General features: G+C 37.6%; 1 protein-coding gene across 3 annotated transcripts in view; it reads right to left on the bottom strand.

Annotated features, from left to right (window-relative positions):
• Positions 1 to 18,966, bottom strand: part of LOC135214996 (uncharacterized) — a 262,394-nt gene that overhangs the window by 108,000 nt on the left and 135,428 nt on the right. For all 3 annotated transcript variants that reach the window (XM_064249543.1, XM_064249528.1, XM_064249536.1), the window contains exons 2-3: positions 9,444 to 9,654; positions 5,743 to 5,829 (exon numbers count right to left, since the gene is read on the bottom strand). In XM_064249543.1, coding sequence (XP_064105613.1) covers positions 5,743 to 5,829; positions 9,444 to 9,572 — 216 coding nt within the window. In that variant the 5' untranslated portion in view covers positions 9,573 to 9,654. The remainder of the gene's footprint in view (positions 1 to 5,742; positions 5,830 to 9,443; positions 9,655 to 18,966) is intronic.

The following is an 18,966-nucleotide window of genomic DNA, read 5'->3' as shown; positions in this document are numbered from 1 at the left end:
AGAAGGCACTGGCTCGGCCGAAGCTCGGACCTTCTCCTTAGAAGCCTTGCTTCTTGACCCTCTAGAGTGTGAAGATGCCGCCTTCGCCTTCACTGCATCGGCATAGGATGCCGAAGACTTACGTGATGAAGAAGACGACGACTTCTTGGTCGACGTCTTCTGGAGAGTCTTTTGCTCTCTGTGTCCCTTCACTTTCGGGGGCACAGAAGCAACAGGCGAAGGGGACGGGATCTCAGATCCCGTGAAGCCTTGGAAAGAAGAAGAAGAAGGAACAGGAGAAGAAGATCTAGGTGCGCCCAAAGGTAGCCCTTGGGCGCCCGAAGCACCTACCTTGACCAACAAGTCCTCTACACCTACCGCCATTGGTTCAATGTTGATGTCAAGTGTTGCGACGTCCGGCACCACTTCCTGCGTCGAGATACTCCCGAACGCTTGCTGCACCTCTCGCTGGATGGAAGCTATGAGTGGGGCTGCCGCGGCGGGGTCTACGTATCCCGTCGCCTTCCCTCCTGGGAAGATCTGGACGGCCAGCTTCTTGTCCAGCACGTATGGCTGACCCTTGGCGGCGTTCTTTCCGAAGCCGCCCACCCAAGCCTTCAGGGTTGCCAAGGCGACTTCCTTTACGGCGGCAGCCTGCAAGAGAGCGCCGTATGAAGCTTCTAATAGCGGAGTTACAGCTTAAAGTAAGACTTAAACCCCTTAAAAGACTTATTTTTTCAACATAATGTTTCAAAAAGAATCTAATTGTTTTATTGAATTAAATTAAAATATAACTTGTTTAGACTCTATTCTAATTTGATTTCAACAGAAAATTGTGATTATTTTATGTAAAATTGTAATTTTTAGAAACTCCCCTTGAGACCTTTTTATGGCCAATAAAGAGTTATCTCGTATAAATTATAATCATTTTATTCTATCACGAGATATCTCGTATGCTTCGTTTTAGTAATTTTGATAATAGGAATTGAATAAAAATCATATTGATGCTTGATAACTTTTTATTTTTCCACTTCATTTTGATAAAAGTATTTTTTCATTTCATTTGAATAAAAAAAAAATTTCACCATTAGAATAAACAAAATCATATATTTCTCTTCATTTTGGGTTAAAAAAAAAAAAAAAAAAAAAAAAAAAAAAAAAATTCACTTCACATAAACCAGTGTATTTCCCAATCATTTTGTATGGTATGATTTGAAGCAGGGGGTTATACACAGACTAACTTCACATATCTCACACATGTAGCGAGACTCTCGTCTGATCGGTTTTCCATTATTATCCCTTTTCTTAGAGCAAACAACACATTGCCTTGTAGGAAATTTCTTTTTGGGTGTAGGAGGAATGTCAATTGGAAAATGCCTTCCTGAATAGCGGGTAGGATTCGCTGAAATAGATGGTCTACCTGGTCTTGTTTGAGGGATTTCAGCATGATACTTCTTCAGAGTTGAATCAATTATTTCCAACCTGAATTTGAGAGATGAACAGCAATTTTCATTACTCATCTTGAAACACTGATATGCATTCCAAAGGGCTAGATCTAGATGATGGAAGAAAACTTTTTTGTAATATTTTTTTGTTCTTTTCCTGGGAACAGGATAATTTGCCAAGTTTTGATCCAACTTATCCACACCACCCATTGTGTGGTTATAGTCTACTACAACTTTGGGCTTCTTTTTCGTACCTCTCCTACTCGCAATTTCAACTTCATCACTATTGTGAACTGTGGAGAGTAGAACAACATCTTTTTTATCCTTCCATCTCATGGCCATAACTTTACCTCTACGATAAGCAGACATTTCCCCCTTCTTCAACTTTTCAGTTTTCAATGAAACTGGCAGGTCTTTTCGATTTATTCTAACAGTGCCATAGCAATCTGTTCTACATTTTACTAGAATATCCACTAACTCAGGACTGGTGTAATAATTGTCTATTGTAAGGCAATAGCCTTTATTCAAAAATGTTTCAGTAAAGTCATTACAACCTGTAAGGATTTAGGCAATTCATTGAAATCCTGGTCGAATTGTGTTCCTTTACCTACATAAATAAAAAAACTCCACACATATCCTGTACTCGTTTCACATAACATAAAGAACTTTATGCCGAATCTTGATCTCTTCAATGGGATATATTGTACCCATCCCAATCTTCCTTTATATAGCAAGAGACTCTCATCAATTGAAATATCTCTTTGTGGGGTGTAGACAGTTCTAAATTTATTTTCTAAGTGCACATAAATAGGATATATCTCATTCAGTTTGGGATTAGGATGCGAATTTGCATCGTATGCTTCATTATCAGAAAAATGCAGGTACTGCCTGATTTTCTTGTATCTTTTGAAAGGCATAGTTTCAGCAAAAATTGGGGTTCTAAGAAGTGGATTTTTAGACCAATACAAGGATTCTTCAGGCTTCTTCACAATTCCTTTCAAAGTATTTAGTGCTAAGAAAACTCTGAGTTCAGGTGGAGTTACAGGATGCCACGTATTTGGGTCTGCATTGCATTGCTCAGCAAATCTATTGGTTTCAGTGCAAATAAGTTCAATCAGTTCATCATCAAAAAATACATGGAAAAAATCTAAAGGCGACATACTTTCAATATTCCCTGGGATATCGAGACCTGTTGTCCCTGTGAATGGAAATCGAGGGGCTGGAGGGGCAGTAGAATCTGCGATTCTCCTCCATTGTGTTTCATCCATTACTGTATCTGTATCTGTATTGGTATCGCTGTCATCGTCACTGGAATCATCCAAGCTTGAATCGTCGCCTTCTGAGCCAGAACTTTCAAGCTCTGTAAATGATTCCTCAGTATCACTGTTGTCATGGTAATTTGCCATAACTGGGCTAAAATAAAAAATAAATAAAAGGCTAGAATAATAAATAAATAGTCAAGATACTAACAAATTACTCGACAACATATCATATAAACAGTCTAAAATAAAAAAAAAAAGAACAATGAAACTTACCTAAAACGTGAAAATGAAGAAATACAGAAGATTCTAAAAGTCACCACTGGAGAGCTAGTAAAATAGTGCGTACTCATCGTAAAAAAAGGAAAAAAAAAAAAATCCTTGGAAAAAATTATACTTGACGTATCACAAAATGGTCAAGAGACAAACAAACGACACGAAATCATCATAATAAGTCAATAATATAACATATAAACAGTCTTAGATGACAAATAAACAACCAAATTTACTTAGAACTGGCGAAAATACGATATAAAATACGTACAAATGAACGAACAATCTCTCAAGATCACCGGTTACTCTATATACCACAAAATACTCATGGGGTTAGCTAACAAGACACAACAGCAACACGATGAATCAATAATATAACATATAATCAGTCTAAGATGACAAATAATGCAACCAAACTTACCTAATAAGGCAAAAATACGCAAAAAACAAAAAAAACAAAGGTCAAAGATGGCAGCTGAAGTGCTACTAATGACGCGTCATCTGCACGAAAAAATACAGAAAATTATCGTTGGTAACTCACAACTTCCAGCAGCAAATACCACTGCCAAACGTATGATATAGGACGAGATATCTTGGAGAAGCCTGCTGTAACAATACTGAGCCACGAGAAATCTCGTATTAGCCCAATATTCACGTTTAACTTTTCAACGAGATATCTCGTGGTAAGTCCAAAATTTTTAGCACACTGATAACGATATATCTCGGGTTAATCTTGTAAGGGGTTAAAACTAGCAAAGATAAATGATTGTAAGCATACTTGTCTAGAAACCTACTCACCCCATCCAGAAGCTGACTCACGAGATCATAGCATATAGTGCATGCTTCGTGGTGCCAGACAATTAACTCTCCGTGGGTAGTGGCGCACGGGGCATGGGTCCTGCACTCCTCGTGGCCACAGGGGTCGTGGAGGACTGCATTGCAGCCAGGTTCCTGACAGTTGGTAGCCTGTAAGTGGAGGGATACATGAGTATCGGGATTACACACTTACAGCCTAACGTGAACTCCGTTGCATGCCGGAGTATGAAAGTTAGAATAAAATAGTCCTCTACCGCAATACGTGTGGTTAGAAGGGCGGTCTGGTTGGGATCCGCGGCGTACACCGGGAACAGATAAAGAGACCAACCAGGAGTGGTGAGAAGCCCAAGTGAGGGAGAAACCACGACGGAGAACGGCGGAGGCGGATAATGAAAGATAACAACAGTGATAATATGTATATATAAAAAGGGGGCATGCATACTTAGCATAGAGTAAGACATGCCTTCCTTCCGACTACTAGAGGAGTGCCCGGGTAAGAAAGCAAGCTCTCCTCCGGTAGCAGAAAGAAGGTATAGCAGGCAAGCTTTGAGACCACTAGTAGATCCCTACCCCGTCGGCTGGCGGAGCCAGTGATACCGGATAACCGAAGGGGCCCCCAGCTAACAAGCAGAGGCTCCGTCCGTTATGGTAAAAAGAATAATAGGGGGGAGGGAAGCGAACAAGAACACCGGAGTTGGTCGCGGCGAGCGGGAGGGGAGGGGTGGCCAACCCCAACACCCCCGACACATCGGACACACCGGTACCCGCGACTATGAGTGGTCACCCAAGCACCCAGCTGGCTTGGACCTCCTCGGGCCCCTACAGAGAGAGAGGGAAGTAGGCTAAATGGTTGTCATGACAACCGAGGAGGGTCCAGCCAGACCCCTCCCTACCATGTGGAAGGGAGGGAAGGGAGAGGGTAAGGCGCCCATGGGCGCACGTGATAAAGGGTGGACCAGCGTGCGGTAGCAACACAACCACTAGGCAGAGACCACGTGAACCCAACCGTACCAACGCATGGTACTGGGCGCCTAAGGCTAGCCTAGCATGAAAATAACACTGTATAAAATAACACTACATAAATAATAAGTAAATACATCGTAAAAGAATAGAAGGAACACACGAGTAAGAGAGAAAGAAGCCCAGGAGAAGGCGAACTGATCCGAAGACCAGACGACCACTCGGAGCCAGCTGTAGCCGATGAAGAGCAAAAGCTGGGATGCTGGACTGGGGAAAACAGTATAGCCCTAAATACCAAAACCAAGATAATAACGGGTAAAAGGTATGGGCTGTGGATCCTAAATTCTAAAATATGATGTAATATATAAGATGAACGCAATAAGAGCCCATGAAGGATAAGACGTCCCAGTGTAGGAGACCGGGAAATCTTAAATACGAGGAGGCACATGGCCGCCACGAGTCAACCGGGAGACCGTATATGACCTAAAAACCGGAAAATACTGGTCCCTGGAAGAAAAAAATACAAAATCTTAACCTTTCGGGCACTTAACTAAGCCGTGGCGATAGCAGCGCGTTCCATCTTGGATAAAAACCTCAAAATTAGCGAACACAACACGAGAAAGAAAAAACACAGGTGTTGTAGCTGAGCTAATGACAAAGGATGGCCACTAGAAGCGCTGCGCTCCGCTTGGCGTCGGTAGTAGTAGTAGTAGCAGGCACATCTCCCTTTAGGATCGGCTCTCTCAAGTGGGGATTTTGAGGTGGAATGTCTAAATGGCAAATGGTTCGTGGTAGTGATCTCACTCGCCCCTGTTACCATACCGACACTTCTTTTATAGAGTGAGCGAGTCACTTTTACTGACATTTTCTTGATTTTATTTTTTCTCTGGTAATTATTAGGTTATTTACCTAGAAATAATGAACTTAAGGATTATTTCACAGGCCGACACGAGCTGAGCCCAGAAAATCTATTACACAAGTCTTCATTTGAAAAAAAAAGTATACCTTACCTTATCATAAATGTGGCAATCAAAGTTGATTTTATCTCCAACACTCAGCTTCCCTACAAAGGAATCGGTTTGTTCCAAGTTTTTACCCTGAGAAGAAAAGGGTACTAAATTACTACCTTACTGTTCTAAAATAAGTTTTAAAACAAGTGCTATATTTTACCACAAAAGCAACTCCATTCTTCATACAACTTAAAAACCATCCACAAGTTAAGAAAGAAATCATATGCTCAAAAATTCATTAGCAATTGAGACAATTAAAAATTAACATCACCAGACACAAACACACTTGGTAAATGGGTAGTGTGGATTACTTACCTCATACAAAATGCATAATTAACAGTGAGGAAGTTTACTTATCTACATCATTACAAATTAGTATCATTCATCCAGCATCACAATTCCATGATCACTAATTCAGATACAAGGAATATTTCAAATAAATTGTCTCATCCTAATAACTAACACAATGCTAAATCTAGGATGACTACATAATGATCAGCTCTTCATTCAAGCAAGTTGTACAGTCCTGTGCCTCTGATAAGATCCACCACCTACATGAAGTACAGATTTCTAAAAGTTGAAAATCCTGTCTTCTTGAAATGTCCATAGACTGCAGTAAAAGTGAGAGAGGAAGATTCTACCATATATGCGCCATAATAATCACAGTATCACTTCATCAGCAAAGATCCCTCTGACAATTCTTTGACACCTCAAAGAAAGGCGACTGCAATGGACCAGACTTCTGCAGATAACCGCAAATGCTTAAACTAAAATTACAGAAACATCACAAGGGTCATCCCATGTGAGAAACTTTTCAATAAGTTGGCAATGACATATTTCATAATCACTTCTGTCCTCTTTTTATTAATTTCAAAGTGAATAATCCTCATTCAACTTCAGTTGCCTTTTATATCACAAATCTAGTTTAGCCCAGGCAAGATCCATCATACAACTTCTTTCTAATATTCCATATGTTTTGTCATTTTTGTGGAACCTTGGAGAACCCAAGTCTGTAATTTTACAAATTACAGACTTGGCTTTGTATTTATGACATTACTCTTCCCTCTCAGTGCTTATCTTCAACTTTTCCAGTAGTTTGTAACCATAGACATAGTAAACAATTAACATCTTAGCTCTTTTTCATTTCTGATGGTATTCTCCTTGGTACTCTTCCACTTTATACAAAATGGCTGATTTCCTCTTCTTTCTCACATGAGCACTATTCAGTGGGGAACTGCCTGTAGATTATCAATAATAATATAATAATAATAATAATGCACGCAATTTGCTAGCTATTCAGCCTTTACTGTGTCCAATCACTGAATACACACTCCTGAGAACTATGGCATATTTCAGTAATGATTGGTTCATTTTTGTGAGGCACAGGACCTGACCGAATTTTAAGACCTCAATTACAGAGTTCCCAGACATGTGGGAAGATACATAAAAACATAAATGTCAATACACAATTTTTCAAATCAAAACACTAAAGCAAAGTATGGGGTCCTGTCTCTCTGAAGGGCCAATACTCTCTTAGGAGACGGACTAGCCTATTACCCATAACGTAAGCAATGCTGATGCAGAGTTAAAGATGATATACTGCAACAACATCTGTCCCAAGGAAGTTCAACACAGCAACAAAGGTTTGTCTAACAGGTTGACGTCCACGGAAGTTCTAGGCTGAATAAAAAGAAAAAAAGCGCAGGCTACAACAAAAAAAACCAGCTTGGAAAAAGAAACCGAAGCAAAACTCCAGCCTCTATGGCGGTAAAAGAAAGATCGCGGGGGTCCTATCTTGATCGAAGACTAAACATCCAGCGCGTATATGTATGAGTTGCCAGATGCCACAATTCCTTGGTTTTACAACCTTTTATTGTTTTTACAGGTTTCCAGCTAGCGCTAGAAGATTTATCCTATTGTTAAGATCTAAGGTTTGTTCCACACATGAACAACTAGTTTTTTTTTAGGACAGTGACATCCTTCAAATAAGCGATATTTTTTGGGATGAAGTTGCAACTCTCATCCAATGCATTACTGTTGTTCATTCACTTTGATCCTTTTGAACATGATTCATTACAAGTCCAAATCATAATCAAAGTCAAGTAAACATTCATCGAGAAAAGAAGTCTTAGTGAAAGCTTCAGTTGGCAAGCAAAGCAGAGGTTCACAAAGATGTCTACACATAATAGCAACCAAAGAAAAAGTGGAGAGTTATATTAGTTAAGTGGGCAGTAATCTACACTCATCAAATAACTATTAATTGTTACCCTGTTACCAAGCTTCAATGACTGTTCACAACCTGAGCTGAAAATACTACTGTATAAGAGATGAGTTTTATCCTCATACGAATAAACAAAAAGTTGGATGTATGTTATGTGGGAAGAAACTGTGGGGAATGGATTAAAAGTAAAATGAAGATGGCAAAAAATCCAGGGCCAAAGGGTCACTGCAAGGAACCTTTAGCACCTTAGCATCTTCTACAAAAATGCTGTGTAAAGTGGAGTGAGGCAGTAAGCCCTTAAGATGTGTTATCCACTATGAGAGCATAAACCTGCATTACTCATTTTATATAAGGTGAACAATGATTGCGATAGAATATCATACAATAACTCTAACAAAGATGATATTCCCTTGCAACCAATTGACAAAAAAGATGGGAAACTGGGTAATACTTTTGTTGTAGGAAGGACAATGTAAAATGTCAGTATGAGGCAACAATATCTTATATAGCTGTGCTTGATATTTTTTAAAGTACATAGCGGTCCTGTAGACCTATCACCCCCATTAAGTATCCAGCTTTGTAGCTGGGGGAACCTTGTATTTTCTCTCTCCAAAAAGTTAAACATAAATGTAACACAGGACTTCTAATGCTGCATGCCCCATTTAGGATATAAGACTTCTTTCCAAAAGAAACCAGTCCTATATAGTTAGTACTGTACTTAGTGAATACCTGGTAAGTCTAAGGTGGATTTGGAAAGTAAACATTTATCGCTTTCCTCCATTTGGTAGACAACCTAGCCTGTGCCATACTTAAAACCTATTTAAGACTTCCTGGATCCTGACATAGTTTCCAATCTTCAAGGTGTTCAGAATGAGGCTGATAACTAGGTTCAGTGTTCGAAGAAGGATACCTCAATGACCTTACTCAAAACCACATACCATCCCTACATAACTTTTAGATGAAGTTCTCGGATAAATATATCAAACTCCTGCAAACAAATACTTTGAGTATATTAAGTACTATGAGTCAAGATGGGTCATGTTATACCCATCATCATTCATTCATTTAGGCAGAGACTTGACAACATCATTGAGCCTATCAAGGATACTTAACCTGATAAGAAGACTCAGGACTCATTTTGCCTACCAATAACTTTATTCTTGGTTAACATCATATCACACCAATCATAGGAGGACAGCGCAACATAAGTTAAACAGGTCTTTACACTGTATGGACATATAAAAGTTTTCATATACACATAAAACTACCCTATGAAAATTTAGACATTAGATTTATGATGTATTACATTTGCAAACATGCTTTCATAAAGCTGTACACAGCTACAAATTGGAAAAATAGTATCAACAATGACAAATAGTACAATAACTACATTAAGGAAAGAACATTTTATTCATTACTATTAAATATTTTAAGTACAATTACAAATGGAAATATTACCATGGTTTCTTTCCATAGTTACCTTGAAAACAAAACTCTTGACCCATAGAAGTACTCGTTGGGGCTGGTTATGAATGTTGAAACTTAGGATGGCCTTTCCAGGAGGAATTACTTCCTCAACAACACCACGCTGATTAAACAAATATGACATGATGTTTCTTTTGTTCAAACGAGCTGACTATGAATCTTGTACAGTCTTCTACAGGGTGAATAAGTTTGCACTCAGACATATGCTGCAAAACAGATTACATCTTTATTAGCTTTTAAGATCCACATTACTTTACTATTACTATGATACCTGTTACTGAACTGAGTTGAATATCGAATTTAGGCCAAAGCCAAGCACTGGGACCCAGGAGGTCATTCAGTGCTGAAATGGAAATTGACAGTAAAAGGTCTGAAAGGTGTAACAGGAGAAAACCTTGCAGTTGCATTATGAATCAATTGGTAGGAGAGGGTGGAAAGTACAATGGAAGTAAGAGAATATGAAAGGAGGTACAGTAAAAGACATGAAAGGGGATGCACCTACGGGCCGAAGGCACGCTGCAAGGAACCTCAAGTAATGCCTATAGTGCATCACATGAGGTGTACTGATGGCACTACCCCTGTTACTATGGTATAATCAATATAGCATGTTTTAAGAATTATCATTCCCTAAGGAAAAAAATTTTTTTTAGGGCCTAGTTAAAGCAATTCTCTATTTACTTTGTTTGGTTTTATGCACAACCCTCCACAGGGATAATGCCCTCTCTAGCAGACCCTTGTATGTTTTCTAAATGAGGGTTTCTTTATATTTCATGACTGTCTTTGAGAGTTTCCCCATCAGTATCGTAGCTCCTGCAAAATAGGAGATTTTAGTTCTTTTTTTAAATCTCCTTTCTTCTTGTATGATCTTCACTTCAGGCAGTATTTTATTGTATAGTCTTGGTGCACAGTGTTCAAATGCTCTCTCCATCTTATACGTACAATTTGTTCTAGGTTCAAATAGCCCATATGCTTCACTTGAATGTCTGATCATAATATTCACTTCAAGTCTAAAGAAGCTTAAGCAGTTTCTCAGATAAGGTGCTTCACCATATTTTAATGCTTTAAAGACTGTAAGAAGTATTTAGTATTCTATTCTTGCTTTTACTGGGAGCCAATGTGGCTCAGTTAGTGGTGGGGTTATTCTGTCATGGTAACATAATCCAATTATTAATCTGGAGGCTCAATTTTGTACTCCTTGCCGGTTTCTTAGTACGTTAGGTAGTTAAGGAAACCGTGGTATAAAAAGTTGCAGTGGTCAAGCCTCAAAAGTATTTGGGTGCAAACTGCTGTTTTCAGAGTAATAGGCAGTCCCTGGGTTACGACAGGGGTTCCATTCTTGAGACACGTTGTAAGCCGAAAATCATCGTAAGCCGGATCATCGTAAAAAATCCTAAGAAAACCTTACTTTTAATGCTTTGGGTGTATTAAAACTATGTAAACTGCATTCTTATTATATTTTTCATTAAAAAACCTTGAAATATTGATTATTTTGCATTTCTGGTGTCATATTTCATCTGCCAGATTAGTGTTGTAGGGGTCTTAACCCTGGAATATGCGTCGTAATCCTGGAAATAATTTCTGATGAATATAATTGAAAAGCGCCTTAACCTCGGAACGTAGTAAGCCGAACCCGTCGTAAGCCGGGGACTGCCTGTATCTTTGTTTAAATATTTTCTAATAAATGCAATGTTACTAATATGATAGTCACAAGTTTTTACAATATGCAATACAATATGATTTTTCATTGATGCAGTGGTACCTCGAGATACGAAATCAATCCGTTCCAAGGCGGCCTTCGTATTATGAGTTTTACGTATCTTGGAACACATTTTACATGTAAAATGACTAATCCGTTCCATGCCCTCCAAAAACACCCCAGTAAATTATATTTCCAGGCCTACAACACATGTTCTAGGGTTACAACGCCGATCCGACGGAAGAAATATGACTCCAAAAAGGCAAAATACTGTACATACTTGAGTAATATTCAACTGCATGTAATGTTCAACCCCATTTTTACTGCATATATTAGGACTTTAGCATATGTCCCTTAGCAATAAGCCTAGCCTATGTTAGCGGTTGCTACTGTAGCCTAGTCTATGATTCTGACATCTAAACCTAAGAGCTAAAAGCTTAGAATATGCCAATAAAATATATAAATAATCAGTATGTACTCATTTCAAATAATTATTAATTAATCATTAACTATAATACACAAACAAACAAAAAACAAACCTTCCAATCGACTGTTTACATTCAGCTCTTACCCGTTTTACGAGTATCGAACGAGCGCCAAGCAATCATTTTTCCTAGCACACAGTAAGCCATAAATTGTCATTAGTATCTCTCTTCAACTAATGAAACTACCAAACAGTATAATAACCATTCATTTCTATTCTTTATTCTATCTTTACCTAATGGAGATACCGAGTTACTGACAGCTATAATGAAACATACGTATACGTAACGTAATAATAAAACAGAAGAAGAATTCTAAAAAATACGTATTTGTTGGCAGTCTGATTTATTTTATATTTTATGATATCTAATTCACAATTTTTTTATTAAATGTATTGCATGTACTCATTTCAAATAATTATTAAGTAACCATTAACTATAATAAACAAACAAAAAAAAAGCTTCCAAACGTCGGTTTACATCCAGCACTTACGAGTATCGAACGATCGACAAGCAATCACTTTACACAGTAAGCCATAAATTTTCATTCTCTCTCTTCAACTACTGAAACTACCAAACAGTATAATAACCATTCATTTCTATTCTTTATTCTATCTTTACCTAATGTTTTTTTTTTGTTATTAAATGTATTGCATGAATAAGTTTTTCAATTTACAGCATCCTTTTACCAATAGAGTACTTAAAGCACAAGGGGTAGATGCTGACCAATAGGAGAGCAGGACCTTATGGGGTGACTAGCATCAGGAATCAATGGGAGAGCGGGAGGATGGTGGCGAGTTTACTCAGTTGGCGGCGCGGGAGTTTTAAAATTGTTCTTAGTGGTCCGGGCGAATCTCGGGACTTTACAGCAACAACCTTTCGTATCTTGAAAACTTTTCGTATGTAGAGCAGTAAAATTTTTCGCATTGGCTTTCGTATCTCGAGTTTTTCGTAAGTAGAGCCTTTCGTATCTCGAGGTATACTACTGTACTTAATTACCAGTAAGTAAATACGTACTCCTAAGTTCTTCGTTGCTGCTACAATGTTTATGGATGACAAGCCTGTACTTATTCTTTTGAAGTGTTCATATTTTTGTATTTTTTTATCAGATTACAAACAGCTTATGCTCAGTTTAGTTCTTCACTGGGTTTTAATTTTTTTGCCGACATCCATTTTTTTATATATTTCATTACTGCATCAATTTCACTAATGGCATCTTCTACTGTTTCGAGAGGGAAATAGAACCAAGTATCATCAGCATATACTTTATACCTAACCTTGTGCTTATTTAAAATTCTAGATAATTCAACTGTGTAAATGCCAAATAGCAGTGGGGCAGTCCTTTAGTTAGACCTCTCTTTTCTATCACATCTGATATAACTACTGTGACCTTCCTGTTTACTAAGAAGCTTTTGTACCATTTGAATACATCATCTTCAATGCCTACTGCTGTTAGGTCTTTAAGCAGCAGATTGTGGTCAACCATGTCAAATGTTGCATTTGGGTCGAGCATAACCAGGATACCACATTTTCTACTTGCCAAAATTTTTATATCATTTGTAATTGCTCACAATGTAGTTTCTGTTGAGTCGTTTTTTTCTATAAGCTGACTGATCATCAGGTATAATGTTGAGCTGTTTCAAGTGTTTCTACATTTGTTCATGGACTACCATTTTTGATAAGTACGATAGGTTCGATATTGGCCTGTAGCAGCTAAGATTTTCTTTATCACCTTTTTCTTTGTAAGTTGGCTTTATACAAGAGAGCTTTTCACTATGAATTTGGGAAGGATGCCTGTGCTAAACTCATTTGGACAATATCAAAATATAGCTCCTGCAACTGATTAAAGTTTTTTGCCTCTTCTAAGTCACTTATGGAAAATGAGCCATTTTCATAGTAGGTGTCTTTTTCTGGACTCGGCCGTGTCGCTCCGTGAAATATGTCTCCTTTAGCACTATTTCTAGTAAAATATTGCTATCATACCAGAGAACTGCTAAACTGGACATGTCAGAACTCTCTGACTCGCTCACCTATATAAAAGGTGTCTGTATAATCTGGGGCGAGTGTTAAACACTACCACAGCAACCCCTCCAATTAGCCTTTTCCTCATCAAAAGCCCCTATATACGGTGAGCAAAATCCCTTTATTTTCTTGTCGTTTTTTCAAAGTCATTCGTGTTCAGTTCTTCAAACTTACTGAATGATCACTAGGAGATCAGAATGGACCCCCTTTTCTAAACCAAGACAGATTCTTTCAATTTTTTCTTTATAGTAGTTCACAAAGTTATCTGCCAGGTTCTTGTGGTCATTGGTTACATCTGTTAGAACTTTTTTTTCTCGGGTCCAAATATTCCAGCTAAATTATCAAGGATTTTTTTAAGATTTTTCTCTCCACTAAACATTTTTTGCATAATATATTTTCTTAGTTTTCATAATCAAGTCATTGTACTGATTTCTGGCAATTTCATACAGTGATCGATTTTCATTACCTCTATTTTTTTTATCTTTTCCATAGATCTTCCATTTTTCTTTTCCTTTTCTTAGCTTCACATAATTCCTCTTAATCCATTTGGAGTTTTCTTTAACTATTATTTGCCTTGTCACTTCTGGAAATTTATCGTTGTTGTTTAATGCTAAATACTTTTGCTGTAGTCTGTAAAACAGCTTACTCATACCTGGTCACCTGTAAAGGTACTCCTCAAATTACACTTGCACTCCTGGCTTGTTTCTCTTATTTTCTTTATGATCTCAACAATAAATTTATCAGCTTTAAAAGTTGGTTTTGTTTCTGCAAGTAATAGTTTTTTCATTGCATAGCCTTTCCAGTATTTATACTAAATGTGACTAGTTTGTGTGTTGGAGATATCACACATTCAGGCTCAACTTGTATATCACTCACAACCTAATTGTTTTTGTTTTGTATCACTAGGTTGATGGTATGGTTCAATAATGGTGTCGGTTTCTTTACAACATTTACAAGGTAGTGGCTTTAAAGTAACGTAACTTTAAATTCTTTGACATAACTATCATCATCATCATATCATCTAAATGCAGGTTGAAGTCACCACATATCAGTGTATTTTTGTTATCCGATAACATTTAGGAAGTCGCTGAATTCATCTAGGAGTGATCTCTTAGTTGTGCTTGGAGGTTTATAAAATTATTTGTGTTTATATTTATATGTGTAATTTTAGTGTTGATATATATTCCAATGTATTGAACACATTTTGGTTCTGTATAATTTTTTTATAAAGATTCCTTCTTAACCACCTTTTTTGTTTTCTCTCAGTACATGGTAAAAGTAGGGACTCTGGTGTTATTTAATTTTTTATTTAAGAATAATCAGTTACATTATTGCTTAGACCAGTCTCCTTTAGCATGCATATACGTATCTAGATTGTGATCATTTATAAGATTTCTAATAGTGTTGGATTTTTTTCCTACTGACTGTTATGTTTATTAAATTGCATAGATTACGAGTCAAAGGCATGATCCGTATTATTTTTAACCTTTGATACTTGTTCTTTATATATGAACTATGCACTTATTTCCATCATATGTTATGTTCATGTTCAGTCTCACTATGGTTTTTCTTTTCACAATTTTTACACTTTATGGTGGTGCTAGTACATTCATTTGAAGTATGATTTTCCCAGCATTTAGGGCAAACTTGGCTATTTCTAAAATTTGTTGCACTATGACCAAATTCCTGACATTTATAGCATTGATTGACCAAATTCCTGACATTTACAGCATTGATAGGGCATATAATAGTCGTACACACTGCAACAGCTATAGTACAATGTATACAACTTGTCACCTCTATGTAGACAGCCTTTTGTATTTGTGATGTGCCTATGATGATATAGTGCTTATATTTGTCATTTTTGGCTTTCACTCTCTTTTCAATTCACGGAGTTTTTCTTTTTATGTTATTGACAATGCCATTTTTAGGTTTAAGTTTACCCTTCTCATTTCCCAATATATTATTGATTCCTGAATCTCTGTTATTGCGTTTTCTTTTGGTTTAATTTTACCCTTCTCATTTCCCAACATATTATCGATTCATCAATCTCTGTTATTGCTTTTTTAAGTTTTTCCTATATGGAAATCTTACAAATAGGCATCCTTCTCTTGTTGTTTTAACCTGTTCAACTGGTGCCATTAGTATTTTAATTATAACTAGCTTCTTTTCATTTGCTGCTGTGCTCTCTTCGTTATGTAGATTTGATAAAATGCATTATTTTGTCTCTAGTGATTCTGCATAAGTTTTGTCCATAATCTAATCTATACATCTTTATCAACAATGTCAATTTTGCATTGAATTTCATTACGTTGGTCATGAGGACGGTAGTTCTTTGAATCGAACCTTGGATCAGCTCTGCTTTTATTTCTTCAAGTTAATCTTAAATAAGTTTCATGTGCGTTCTTTGTTTAGTAAATATCTGGAGAACTTTGAACAGCGTGGTAAGTTTGAGATACATGTATACTGCCCAAGGGCTTCATCCACACTTTAAATGTAAAACTGAGAAAAATCGTTTCACTTTCTAACTAAAACTTATTAGCTTAATCTCCCAGGTAAATGTGATGAAAAGTTGTGCACATAAGACTTTCGTAGGCCTATTTCCCCAGACCACCACCCAGTTCAAAGCAGACAACCAGAGTATATGCCCAGTAAGGGGTCAGGGCTACTTTAAGCCTACCTATACCCGGTTTTTTCCATCTGTCCACCCGCCTGTGGTCCTTTCACATGGTAACACTGCGTCCCGGGCTTTAAATAGTGACGCCATGTGTAAACTTTAGGTAAATAAAAAAATGTCTGGGTGTACATTTGCAATTGAAGAGTTTTAAATCTTACTGTATGTGAATTACACTATTAATATTGGAAAAAAGATAGTTATTATTGTTGAATGTAAGCTACCTTTTTGGGTGGGGAATGGAACAGCCAGACGCAGTGGCGGGAAAATTGCTTCTATCACTGTTCATTACGGTAAGATGTCAATTTTATTGGACCACACCTACTCTGCTACTAAGCTACATATTACTTCATTACATGTAAGTATATCAGTATATACTTTTAATTTATATAAAGTACGTTTTAGCCAGATGCGATAAGACTTAACTTCGTTTAGCATCTGTTTAATGGAATTTGCATCTGGGTGTTCCATTTGCCAACCCGAAAAGGCAGCTTACATTCAACAATAATAACAATATCCTATTTCGAATATTAACTGTGTAATTCACATACAGTAAATTATTAAAACAATTTTCAGTTGCAAATGTACAACCAGATAGCCTTTTATTTACCCAAAACTTACACATAGCGTAACTATTTAAAGACCGGGACGCAGTGTTACCATGCGAAAGGACCACAGGCAGGTGGACAGATGAAAAAATGAAGTATTTATGATAAAACAAAGTTTTATGAATACTTACCTGGCAGTTATATATATATAGCTATAATCTCTATCGGTCCGGCAGATTTTTCAAAACTCGCGGCAACCGCCAAGTGGTAGGTGTTCGGTTAGGTGGTTAACAACCCTTACAGGGTGGTACTTGGAATCATTCCCATTTTCTATTCCTCAGATCATCTCTTGCCCAACCTGTCTCCTAAGGGGAGGTGGGTGGGCCTTAAAATATATATATAACTGCCAGGTAAGTATTCATAAAACTTTGTTTTATCATAAATACTTCTGAAGGCCACTCGATAACAGTGGGCGCAAAAGGGGAAAAACTACTTGCTTACTGACAAAACGATAAGAAACGGCAAGCTGACGAAAAGAAAAAAGGGAAAATTCTTGAATGAAATAGGACGGTGGATAAACGGCGAAGCACGAAACAAAGAAACGTGCTCGAAAGAAGACCCCGTGAAAAACGTGAAAATAATGAAAATAACAAAACATAAATGGAAATCGGATCGACTAAAAACTGCCACCCAAGAATAAATAAATAAATATATACATACATATATATATATATACATATATATATATACATATATACATACATACATGTACTGAAATATCACATGTTACAAGCAGAGAGGAAGACTACTCGAAGTCGGTACAATTCAAGCGTAAATCGGTACAATTCAAGGGTAAGCCGTAAAGGCGACTTGCCGCCCGCCCCCTATTTAAAAGTGACGCCTAATAAAATCCTAAATAATGGCAAAACGATAGGCAAATTCACTCCCTAAATATTGAAAAAGGGCGGAACCAGTACTTAACTTGGGTGAAGAGGTAGATGACGATCCGTAACCAGAATAAAAATAAAAGAACAAATAGTAATATTCGAACGTGCGAACACGGAATGGCTATCGAAAAGTATGACGTCACAGCCGCCTTCAACGGGGTAGCTAGGTGTGACCTATGGGTCGGCTCCCCGTATTTAGGGTCTTTTGATGAGGAAAAGGCTAATTGGAGGGGTTGCTGTGGTAGTGTTTAACACTCGCCCCAGTTTTATACCGACACCTTTTATATAGGTGAGCGAGTCAGAGGCTTCTGACATGTCCAATTTAGCAGTTCTCTGGTATTATAGCAATATTTTACTAGAAATAGTGCTAAAGCAGACATATTTCACTGGGCGACACGGCTTCCTCGCCCAGAAATAGATTTTTCCTACGTCAAAATCCCTTTTTTATGAATAGAACTTACCTGGTAGTTATATATATATAGCTGATTCACACATTTGGAGGTGGGTGAAAGACAGCCAACATCGTTGGGAAACGACTAAAAGTTGTAGGTAAAAACCTTGATTCCTTACCTGCTAAGGTACCTGACTTCAAAAGTTCCTGCCTCTTGAGTCGCTTTCCCTTAGGAGCGCCAGCCAGGATGAGACCTGCTATGCTGAAAACACTCAATAGAGTCTGTCAAACGGGGCAAGACCAACAACGTGACTAGACTTTTGCACTACCTATTCCCCTTTTTTTAATTAACTGCAACCTAACCACCTAACCTTGCAGACTAGATATTTTATCTATCTAGCTAGACTGAGGGTGCCATCTCGACCAGACCACTCCTCAGACAACCATAAAAAACACAAACCTCAAATAAAAGGTCTATCATACTAAAAGTTAAGGTTGAGGGGAGGTAGTAACTCCTTCGCCCAATAACGAAGATGTAGCTACGTATGGGCCCAAAGAGTAACACTTCTCGTAATCTACTCTTACCTCTCTGAGGTAATGAGAAGCGAAAACAGAGTTGCTCCTCCAAAACGTCGAGTCCATAATTTGTCTAACTGACATATTCTTCTGATATGCCAATGACGTTGAAATTGCCCTCACTTCGTGGGCCTTCACTTTTAAGAGACCGAAGTTCTCCTCCTCACATAAGAGATGAGCTT

Source organism: Macrobrachium nipponense, chromosome 19 (assembly GCF_015104395.2).
Source record: "Macrobrachium nipponense isolate FS-2020 chromosome 19, ASM1510439v2, whole genome shotgun sequence".
Lineage (NCBI taxonomy): Eukaryota > Metazoa > Arthropoda > Malacostraca > Decapoda > Palaemonidae > Macrobrachium > Macrobrachium nipponense.
This window is presented reverse-complemented; position numbering and strand designations above follow the sequence as displayed.